The sequence below is a fragment of the Salarias fasciatus genome, chromosome 13, assembly GCF_902148845.1.
Source record: "Salarias fasciatus chromosome 13, fSalaFa1.1, whole genome shotgun sequence".
In the NCBI taxonomy this organism is placed as follows: Eukaryota; Metazoa; Chordata; class Actinopteri; order Blenniiformes; family Blenniidae; genus Salarias; species Salarias fasciatus.
The window spans coordinates 19316478-19328353 of record NC_043757.1 but is presented as its reverse complement, the minus strand read 5'-3'; the positions used below and the strand labels follow the sequence as shown (position 1 = coordinate 19328353).

The 11876-nt window shown below is 42.5% G+C and overlaps 1 protein-coding gene across 1 annotated transcript; it reads left to right on the top strand.

Moving 5' to 3' along the window:
* The first annotated feature begins 1909 nt into the window (after positions 1-1909).
* gtpbp2a (GTP binding protein 2a) lies at positions 1910-11617 on the top strand. Its single transcript, XM_030106458.1, has 12 exons — positions 1910-2323; positions 3732-3758; positions 4102-4286; positions 4627-4735; positions 4819-5016; positions 5158-5332; positions 8389-8608; positions 8734-8869; positions 8960-9018; positions 9124-9295; positions 9470-9634; positions 9823-11617. The coding sequence occupies exons 1-12, from the start codon at positions 2156-2158 to the stop codon at positions 10006-10008; spliced, it is 1800 nt and encodes a 599-aa protein (XP_029962318.1). The 5' UTR covers positions 1910-2155; the 3' UTR covers positions 10009-11617.
* The last annotated feature ends 259 nt before the right edge of the window (positions 11618-11876 follow it).

The window sequence follows — 11876 nt, the reverse complement described above, 5'->3', positions numbered from 1 at the left end:
CTGAATGGGCTGAGCCCCTGCATCACAGGTTGCTTGACCAATCAGTGTTTAGTTTGAGAAATGCCAGAGCCTGAAACTTTATTTCCCACTGGGGAGTTGGCTAACTTTCCTCTAATCTTTCTCTCTTGGCAGAAACAGAGTTCACAACTGTGTGCTTTCAAATCTGGAAAACAGGATGCTTGTGCTGCAGTGCAGTGTGTTTATGTTTGCAAAGATTTTTAAAGTGGCAAAATGCTGCAGAAAGACAACACATCTCTCCCGTAATGGTGCTTCTTCATTGGCTTCTTCTCAAAAAAAGAATTTGAAATTGTCATTTAACACCATCTCCACTTTTAAGATCAGGTTTAAAACCTTCTTGCTTGATCAAATTTACTGACAGAACTGCTTATCTCACCGTGGTTAGATTGCTGCATTGCAAGATCCTCTTTAGTGCACTGAGCTTCTCTGTTTTCTCTCTCTGTACATTGCTGTTTTAGTATAACATGCCCCTAACATTCTGTCTGTCCTGTAGTCTGTGCTCTTTCCTCTCTGTACTTTCCTTGCAGCAGCTCTGGGAAGTTCATGATCTGAACTCTCTGCCACCATCGATTCTGTAGCAAGTGGTTTAACCTGTCAGTTGTCTCTCTCTTTCCTCATATGCCTTTTATCCGTCCGTTGTTGCAAGTTTCATCTCCTTGACGGTGGTCTGCTGCAGAAGAAGCATCTATACCAAATATTATCGCAGCATGATACTAAGACACCCTTGTCTTGGTTTAATAGCATGCTTTTTGAATTTTTTAGAACAATGAGTTTTAGCAATTGAACTGCGCTCATAGCTATAAATCCTACTATTTTATATAACTTAAAATAATAACAATATTAAGTTATGAAAAGTCCTCCAAATCATGTTTTTTCTTCACTGTAATCATATTACAGTAATGACTGTTTCAACACTGTGTAATTTCTACGTGTGTGATTTCACTGAGCATGACAGAAAACAATGTGATGTGTACTGTTATGATATCACAGGTCGTTTCTCTCTGACAAGTTTTTAGAGTGTTTTGGGTGAATAACTTATTTTAAAAATAAATTGAGTTTCACACATCATGTGGGAGTTAAGTTTTATGATTTACTAGAATAAAATCAAGTGAATTTCCAGATGTGACATTGTGAAAACAGTTGAAACCTTAAGAGAGAAAAAAGAAAGAGAATCATACATTTTGGTGAAAATACAACATTGCATCAAGAGATCTGGGGCCAGATGTGTTCCAACTTTGAAATTTCCTATAAATAAAATTAACATTTTCAATCACTAATTTGCAGTCAACTATTGTAAAACAGGCCTAAATGATTTATGGTCTGTTTTTTCTCCATGTTTATTGTTCATTTTCATGAATTCTACTTTCTTTAAATTCAAAATGCTCTGAAACAATATTTTGAACATTTGGTATAAACTCAAATTGTTTCACAAATGAAATACTGATGGCACCAAAAAGTCCCTTTTTTCATGTTATTGTATGTATGTATGTATGTCAAAACATAGCATAGTAGATGAGATGGACTCATCACAATAGACCAGTAAAATGCATTAACTTAAAATAAATTGAGTTTTGGCTTTACTAAAATATAAACACACCTCTGTAGAAGCGTTGAAGTGGCTTTATTTACATCTAAATGCATGTTTTGGCTGATGAAACAGTCTCATATTTTCTGACATAATCTGTGTGAGCTCGTAATTATGTCCCTTTTTATCTGATGCAAAGCCCTGCAAAACAGTGTGCGTGTGTATGCTTGTTTCTCTAACATCGCCAGTTGAGGTGGGCGGTGTTTCAACAGACTTACGTCAATGTGCAGGATAGGCAGCAACGTGTGCCGCCCCCTCGTGCTTTGCAGTGCAACAAAACGATCGCACACTCTTGGCTGTCGGGATCGTGACGTACATACAGTGTAAACTAAAAAGCGGAGTCTCGGACGGGACTGTTATTGTTTGATTTGAAGAGTTTTGGGGGGAGTCCGGTGCTTTATTTTTATTCAGGGGGATATAACCTACTACAAGGAGGATATTTACGAGTCAGTACTAACATTTTACTTGCCTGATCTGGAGTGTATTGTAACAGTTTCGCATCATAATCGTTCAGGTAGTGGTAGGCTAAAGAGTTAGGTCCCAAAGCAGTCGATGGATGCGCGGGTATCCGAGCTGTTCGGCTCAGGAAATGGACATGGCTCCGGACACCAAGGCTTTGGAGTAGCTCCGAAAAAAGCTAGTGCCAAGAACAAGAAACCAAAAGCTCGCTTCAGTCGCAACTTTAAACCAAGCAATAACACTCCGTATCTACCTCCAGAGGTAAGGAGGCGCACACCCGCAGCTAAGTGCTGATATTCTTAACCACATGTAGCTATGCTTGATAGAAGAAACGTGTGTTTTGAAATGTGCAAAACTGTGTTTTAAACATTATATTACATTTTCTGGCGCCGGCCGGGTTAGCCGCTCTTCCTCGGTGTTTCAGGTTAAGTGGTTTGCCCATTGACTGATGAAGACTTCCTGTTAGCCTTCCAGCTAGTAACTGTAGTTGTTGATAAGATACATTAAAAGTAGGACACTTTGAAACTTTATTGTGAATGCGGTTGAACAGCTTTCTTCAGGACAGCTTCGGATTTTTAACATCTGGTATTACTAGCAGCAACGACGGACACTAGAGGAAGCTGGTCACCATTTAACATGGAAACCACTTAATCCAAAACACCAGACTTGTCGGCGAATCCGCTGTGACACGTCGCTACTTGGTGGAGGGAAATGAATGAGATAGCTTTCTTGGGCCAGGATTAGCAAATTAACATTTAATGTCGCCAAGTTCCGCTGTGGTTGCAGTCTTTGAGCCTAATGTGTGTGCGTGCAAAGCCGCTTCGTGTGACTTACTGGGAGGCTCGTAATTTGCGAGCTAGCAGAAGCGGAACAGCTGTGTTTGTAAATAGGGGGGCGGGTGTAGGGATCACACAGCCTGAGCTACTACATGATCACTAAAGGTCAGGACCTGATTATAGCTTTAGTTTAATTAACTTCACTATAGTCATTAAAAAAAACAGTTTCTCACCAGTAATATAAATACAGATGTACTTATTGAAACGGAGAGAAACCTGTAAACAACAAAGATAAATGATGAGCGTAAGTTCAGGAATTACCTCAAAGTTTGTCATTTATTCCGATTAGAAATGTCAGATTGACTACGATAGTCCCCCCCTTTTTCATTTTAATGAGTTTTTTTCGTGGAAAGCTCCTTGGGAGTGTTCTGTGATAATATAGTAAAGTATGCGTTACTATATTAAGAGTAATTGAATAACTGAGAATCATTTTTGTTTGCATCAATTTAAAGAAGGTGACACTTTTCCTAATTTTCTGGGTTAATAATATGATCTTTTCAAGGTCATCAAAGGTTATAGCAGGCAAATTAAATGAACTGTTTTGGCTGGGCAGCTGGGTCATAAAGTTCACAAGGTTCGCCTTCAGCTGTAGAGATAATCAACAGTTGACAATTTCTTTAACATAGTCAAAATGTCCCACGTCTCATAACAAATTCAGTGGTTGTGTGTTTGTGTGTGGCTGACAGCAATTTCCTATTCACAGCAGGACACTGACTCCTCATTCAGTCAGATTCCTTTTCTTTTAAACAAATCAATAGCCTGTTGTTTCACTTCTCTACAGCCTGACAGGTGTTGTTTTTTTGTCTCTCTTTGTGTCTCTACGCATCTCTTAGGCTGAAGAGGGAAATATAGAGTACAAGGTAAGCAAATTTAATTTGTTTTTAAAGGGACCTGTTAAGACCTATAGGTTTATGGAATACAGCTGTGTCTTGAAGTTGATGTGAATGTTTTGGGTAGAACTTTTACAGTCAGACTGTGTCAGAAGAAATGTGTGAGAAAAGTCATCCTGTCGTTGAGATTCAATACCTACAGCAGATAAGCATATTTATAGTTTGTACCTGGACAGCTGTCTGCATCGACTTTACGGCTTTGTTGCCTTGGTGTTTCTTTGTCATTCTTTGTGTCAAGGTGATAGGTTTATTTACCTGTCGACGGGCGTGTTTTAAGGAGAGCTCTAAATTACGCCACCTCTCCTTTGTTTAGCTGAAGCTGGTAAACCCAACACAATACCGCTTCGAGCACCTGGCAACACAAATGAAATGGCGACTGCAGGAGGGTCGAGGTGAGGCCGTCTACCAAATAGGTGTGGAGGACAATGGCATGCTGGTGGGACTATCGGAGGAAGACATGAGGGCATCACTGAAGACGCTGCATAGACTCGCAGAGAAGTAAGTTCAGCAAGACTTCCTCTGTATTGTTCTTAGTAAAGCTAATATCTGTCTTTTAGAAAAAAATGTACCTAATAAATTAAATCTTGGTCCCTAATGTACTGTAGGCCACACAATGCTGTAGTAGTGGTGAGCACGCTCACCTCACAGCCCGGTTTGATTAACTCAGGGACTTCTCTGGTTTCCTTCACTACTCTCTGATGGACTGGCCACCTGTGCCTGGTGTTTCCTGCCTTCAATTCCAGCACCCTGCAATCCTGTTGGATTAAACAATGCAGAAGATAGATGGATGGATACATGCAATTCAGCTCCTGTAATTTCTGGGGTTTTCCGTTGACAGGGTCGGAGCTGACATCGCAGTCCTCAGAGAGCGGGAGGTGGACTATGACTCCGACATTCCTCGTAAGATTGCAGAGGTTCTCATCCGCAAGGTGCCAGATGACCAGCAGGTTGGTGCAGTTTTCTGAAGACTCAGAGTTTTCGTTGAATACTCTTAGATTCTCTGACTTTTCTCTCTGCATTATTCCTGCAGTTCTTGGACCTGCGAGTAGCTGTACTGGGTAATGTGGACTCTGGTAAGTCCACTCTGTTGGGTGTGTTGACACAAGGTGAGCTGGACAATGGACGGGGAAGAGCGAGGCTCAACCTCTTCAGACACCTACACGAGATCCAGACTGGACGCACTTCGAGCATCAGCTTTGAGATCCTTGGTTTCAACAGTAAAGGGGAGGTGAGATAATGTCATAGATTAAAATAAACTCTTTTTCACATATATTCGCCCTGCATCTGTTTGTAAATGTGATTTATCAGAAGACTGTCGACAACTAAAGCCTGGTAATTACACTGTCTTGACTTTTACTTTTCCCCCTAGGTTGTGAATTACAGCGAGTCTCGGACAGCAGAGGAGATTTGTGAGAGTGCCTCTAAAATGATCACCTTTATCGACTTGGCGGGTCACCACAAGTACCTGAAAACCACCATCTTTGGCCTCACCAGCTACTGTCCAGATTTTGCAATGCTGGTCGTCAGTGCAAATACTGGCATCGGTGAGCACAGCTCCGACCTGGCACCGATCCCATGTTTATGTGTATAGACACCACATGGTAGTGGACTTTAACAGCTCCTGCAGAATGTGATATCTGAGCTTACGTAACAGGCCGCCCCTCCAACCCACGACTTCTTTATCCCCACCACTTGCTTTTTTTCCCGGCATGGCGAGTCTAAAAATATCTCAAATACCATCCATTCATGTCAGTGTAGCTTGAGCCTGTGGAGGTAAACTCTAAACCTGCCTGCTTAAAATCTGAGCCCGTCTGCGCTTCAGCACTGCTGACATTGCAGAAAGGACGCACAGACAGTCGCAGAAGTTGAACTCAAACGCTTTCAGGTGTCCCAGTCTGATCAGAGGTTCGACGTATTCTTGTTGTTCATGAAATCCAGTTTTTGTGTTTTTATAAACTGATTATGTCAGATTGAATTTTAAAAAAAAATTAACATTTACAGAAACTCAAGAAAAATATGAGCCTGGTAATAATACTTTATTTACATATTGTACATTGTTTAAAAAAAAAAAAAAAGTCCAAATGCGTTTCTGCTACCTTGACTCAGCACAAACACGACCTCGAAAAAGAGGAACATCTCCTTTTCTTACTGCTTTTGTACTTTAAGAAAAAAGGAAACCCAAAGTCTTACTTCAGCTTTCTGTCAAACTATATGTTTAATTTATGTATTCCATTTGCGTGCATTATTTATTTCCATAAGCCCAGACTTTGTGTGATTGCAGCCAGTGAGACTGAGTGCATAAATCTCTGCTCTTTGAAGAATATACTTTGAAAACGGAGCTGCTGTGACGGGTGGTACAGCGTAGACCGTTATCTGATGTTATTTGTTCATATAACCTATTTTGAAGTAGATATAAGATGAAATAGTGAAACAGCCTCTCTAAGTCGTGATTCAAACCCACAGTGTATCAGCTGGGGACAGCCTGGCTTTGGATTTCTGTGTCTCTGTCAGCTGTGACCGATGAGAGGTTTGTGGTACAGAAAACAGTGGTTGCTTCAGGTGGGAACAGACGGCGATATACAGTTGGAACATAGTGTCCTTTTCAAAATAGTCTGTGCTTTTGAAGAGTCTAAAATGGCAGCCTTTAATTAGAAAATCTGCTTGTTTTAATTTTGCAAGTGTCAAGGAGACTTCGTATGTGAAACCTGAGCCTTTGTTACTGCAGCCCTGGTTATTAGGTGAGCTATATTCAGCCGCTGTTAATACACAGTTACATTAACGGCAGCTTTTCTTTTTTTTATATGCAGTTGTACTGAAAGGTTGTAAACAAATGAAATCATGTATTTGGGAGATAGTTTCACAGTCTTTGTAAAAATAGCTATAAATAGATTTAAAAAGAAATTCCAGTTTTACACATGCAGTAAACAATGTATGGCCACAGTTTTAGAAGCAAACTTTTGAGTTTCCTGAGCACAGTCACAATATAAATAACATGTTTTGTCTGTGTGGTTGCATTTCTCACCATCAAAAGAAAACAAAGTGTAAATAGCTGGTCAGTGCAGCTTCGACCTTGATGTGTCCTTCAGTAACATGTGTTTATTTCACTGTAGTAGGTGTAAAAAATTACACTTAACAAGATAATCAAGTGTTAATTATAGAGAGATGATAATTATCGCCAGGATACATTTTCATTCTGACAACAGAGGGAAATAGACTCAAAGTTTTAGGGGCATCTGTGATAGAAGTGGTAGAGGTAATCGTCCTGTAGATCACGTGTCAAAGTATATGCCACTAAAGTTATTGTAAGTGAAAAGTCTTGTATTTCATTTCTTCATATAATCCCACGTTTTGTGAACCCCTGCTGGAGAATCTACGAGTAAATGAAGGCTGAATTTAACAAGCGTTTTTTTTACACAGCCACATAAGTAAAGTCCATAAAACATTTCAGCATTTCGGGGGTATGAATGTGATTTAAATCCAAACAGAGGCGGTTTCCTAGCTTGAATTTCTCCACAGGCTGCGCCGCAGACATCTCTGTGTTTATGTGCGTGTCTGCTCTGATATAGAGCCCGCCGGGAGAAACGGGGTCAAGAACGCAGACCACCTCAGCAATGCAGCAGACGGAAAGGGACGGGCTGCGGCCCAGGAGTTCCAGCCTAAATTATGAAACACAGTAATCGATCCGTACAGGGTTCGCCTTGGATTGTATCTGTGACAGTTCCACGAGCCAAAGGGTGCCTCATCAACTTGTATCTGTTTATCATCCTGTGGTGTGTCGATATTCTCCATATATGCCAGTTTAATTGTCAACCAGAATGAACTTTACCCTGAATTTAATGCATGTAAAAGGGGTCAAAATAGTTGGATTTTTCATCAGCTTGTGAATGCATGGTATGTGAACAGCATCTATAAAATCCTCAGTGGGCAGGTCATGTTGAGACATGTTCCTCAACCTGCTCCACATATCACATTCTCATTCATGCATATAAAGAAACACAACCCAGCAGTCATTCCTCTGGTCATTCCTCCTGGACATTGCAGCCTCTGGGTGAAGTCAGTTCAGCAATGTCCGGTTTGTTCTGTCATTTTGAACAAGCTTTACATTATTGTCATAATTACTATGAATGGCTCAGTATTTTCCAGCCCTGCGCTCCTTTCTGCTTTCTCCAGTGACATAACATCATACGTCATGGGAAAGTCTGCCTGCCCTGAACTTGTCTGCAGGGTGAAGGGTCGGACCGTATAGATAAACAGAGTTATCTCAGGTCGCAAATGTAGAGATTAGACTGTCTGGGTGACTTCCACAGCGCTGCAGTGACAGTTGCTGCAGTGTTTGTACACAGATGAATTTCAATGGCTGTGTAGTTTGTTGTTTGATATTGGACACTTGTTGGCACGTTCTTCTCTACTCGTGGTAACAGTTTTAGAGTTGTGCCTCCACAGTTATGTCCTTGTGAAAGTTCAGGTCGGGGACTTGTTCCGATTCTGCATATTTAAGACATAATTAGGCTCAAAGAACTACATACATACATACACTTGGTAAACATCACTTATGAACAGTCAGATTATCTTACCTGTTTCTCCAAACTTTGGTTTCCAGCTGGCACGACACGAGAGCATCTGGGCCTGGCCATGGCGCTGAAGGTGCCCATCTTCATCGTGATCAGCAAAGTGGACCTGTGCGCGCGGGCCACCGTGGAGCGCACTGTGCGGCAGTTGGAGCGTGTCCTGAAGCAGCCGGGCTGCAACAAGGTTCCCATGGTCGTGAGCAGCACAGACGACGCCGTCACTGCAGCGCAGCAGTTCGCCCAGTCGCCCAGGTGTGAAACACGCTCACGCACTTAATTACCCGGTTTTCACTCGGTGTGCTTCGTGGCTGAAGTGAGAAGCCGCAGAGTAACATCTTTTCGCCCTGATGATGATGGGCCTCTGCTCTCCCTCCCAGCATCACACCTATATTCACCCTGTCCAGCGTGTCTGGAGAGAGTTTAGACCTACTCAAGGTTTTCTTCAACATCATCCCGCCTCTCAGCAACAGCAAGGAGCAGGAGGAGCTCATGCAGCAGCTAACCGAGTTTCAGGTCAGTTCAAAGCTTCTCATCGATAAATATATAAGTATATTGTATATATAAATATATAAGTATGATTGACATTAGTGTGCATCACTGCAGGTGGATGAGATCTACACCGTGCCAGAGGTCGGGACAGTGGTGGGAGGGACTCTCTACAGGTCCGTGGCTTCAAGAACTATCATCCATCAAATTACTTTTTTTTTTTTTGTTTGGCTCGACTTTGCCTGATGTATTCTCTTTCTCTGTTTCTTTTTTTGGTGCAGTGGCATTTGTCGTGAGGGGGATCATCTTGTGGTAGGACCCACGGATTTGGGACAGTTCCACAAGCTGACCATCGGCAGCATCCAAAGGAACCGCTCGGCATGTCGTGTCCTCAAGGCCGGCCAGGCTGCCACACTCGCACTGGGCGACTTCGACCGATCGCTACTTCGCAAGGTTCGACTCTTGGTGTTCGGCGTAGATTTGCATGAAAAAATATCAACAATTCGGAAAACCTATGTAACAATAATGAGCATGTTTCAATTCATAGTTTTGAACCTCATTTTCTAAATACGTATCAGCTAAACTGCATGCTGGAATCTAATCTATTTGTATGTTTTCCTCTCCCAGGGCATGGTGATGGTCAGTCCAGAGATGGATCCCACCATATGCTGGATGTTCGAGGCTGAGATCGTGCTACTCTTCCACGCCAAGACTTTCCACAAGGGTTTCCAGGTTACTGTGCACATTGGCAATGTGAGACAGACTGCGACAGTGGAGGCTGTGTATGGCAAGGTTAGTTATCTTTCCTGAACATCAGTGTCAGTGTTGGAAGAGCCGTTCTCCCATCAAGCTTTTTTCAAGATGAGAAATTTTAACTGCTCAGTCGTGAAACAACTATATTGGACGGACATTAGATCAGAAAAATAAACAATTTCATAACATCAAGTTCTTATTCTTTGTTGTTGTGCTTCTGCCTGCAGGAGGAGCTGAGGACGGGCGAGAAAGCAGTGGTCCTCTTCAAGTTCATCAAGCACCCCGAATACCTGAAGGTGGGTGCGAAGGTGCTCTTCAGGCAGGGCGTCACCAAAGGTATCGGCCACGTCACCAAGCTGCAGCCCATCGCGCAGTACCTCCCCTCCCCGAGAGAGGATGACGACGATGCCTGAAGGTCCGGACACAGCCAGAGCAGAAGACACCGTCCCGCCCTCCTCCTGTTCCCCACACAGAGCTCTGTAACAGGACGTTGTTTCATCGCCCTTTTTCCAAAAGCCTCGTTACCATCTTGTCTATTCGTCCTCCTCGGCTAGTATTTAAGTCTGATTTCTCCCGCTGCGGTCGGAGGAGTGTCGTTTTCACTGCCGCCGACGCTCTCTGACAATTTCAGGGGAGAGCATCTACCGATGTGTTACTGTGAGATCACACATTCGCAGTGCAGCGCAGCGCGGTGACAACTGGGAAACTCATCCAGTGTCGCTTGCACAGTTTACATCAGAATGCACTCCTAACAGACACACACACACCACGTTACTCACACACATTTGCACTGAAATTTAAAGGCCAGTGTTTATATACTCGTGGCGGATGATATGAGATGCTTTGACATCCGGGTGTGTGACCTGCTGTCTGTGTTACCAGCAAAGTGCCTGACTGAAACACAACTCAGATGTTCACTGTTTAAACGTTCGTAAATCACACCCCTTCTCAATAACGCTACAAAAGTCAAACAGCTTGTCAGTCGCACAGAATGTGACCGGCGCACTTTATGGAGGTTGGGGGAGAGCACTGCAAGGTATTAAAAGTTTGACCCTGGTTGTACGTCCTGCCTGCCAAGATAGCCCACTCACCTTTTCTCTGTCACGTTCTGTCTGGGAGTCGTCGTCGTTTGTTTCTTATTGTTCACAAATATTGCCTCACGATAGGGCAGAGAGGTGACAGAAAGTCCCGCTGCCTATCTTTCAAGTGCTTTAGTTACTCAGGTCGGCGTAGACGCGTTAGACTGCATTCCACTTTCACAGGAACCCCCCCAGTGGAGGTTTCTGTTGCTGACTGAGAGTTCAAGGAAAAACAAACGAGACTTGTTTCTTCCAAAGAGGTGCGTTTTTGATTATGCATTTATATGTGAAGCTGATTTCTGACGCAGCTCAGTTTTAAAAGCAATTATATCTGAGGTTTCTTGATGTTCACTTAAGTTACTGATGTCACAAGCTTTGGAGGGTTTTAACACAGTGCCTGATTGGAGCTGCTGTCTCAGCAGTTTCCCTCACAATTCCCACTTTTACAACTTAGGTAAAAATAAAAAATACTCAAGTTGGTGCTACAAGAATCACCCTTTGATATCCAGGAGACAACATTGAAAGTAAAAGTGAATTTCTGCCCTGCTAGAGGTGGCGGCCGGCCTCGCCGTCCGTCTTTAGTTTTGCATGTTGATGTGTTTGCTACACGCTGCTCGATGCAGAGTTCTGGTTGGAGCACCGATGTTGTTCGTGTGTGCAAAGAATGCATTTCAACCAAAATATTTTATAGCATTTATAGACTTCAGGTAATCAAGTTTGTTTTAATGCGTCTTTGAAGTATTTTATAGATTTCTAGGAGTTTCGGGTTTTACTCTTCATTCACATTTTTCCCCCACTGTTGCAGCCCTCCTAAGATTACTGCTTTTCTTTCAAATGAAAGTGTAGTATATATATTATGTTTTTGGGGTGAATTGCAATATTTATGTACAGATCCAATTTGTGTGTCAAGATGTACATGAATAAAATATATTATTGCTTCTTTTTTGGGTTTGTTTTATTTTTGTTCTTGAACAGATTTCTTTTCAAGGTTGCGGTATCGTCGCAGATCAAGACTCACAACTAAAAGGCGAGGTTTTGTTTTTTTGTCATGGCTCCTCCCTGCTTTTCTGTCCAGCTGATGCAAGAAAAGGCAAGAGTCATTTATCCAGGCGGGTCTTTCCCTGTTGGTGAACTTCACCACAGTACCTACTCCACGCTTGTAAAACTGTGAAGATAACTCTGATTTTTATGACACAATTTCC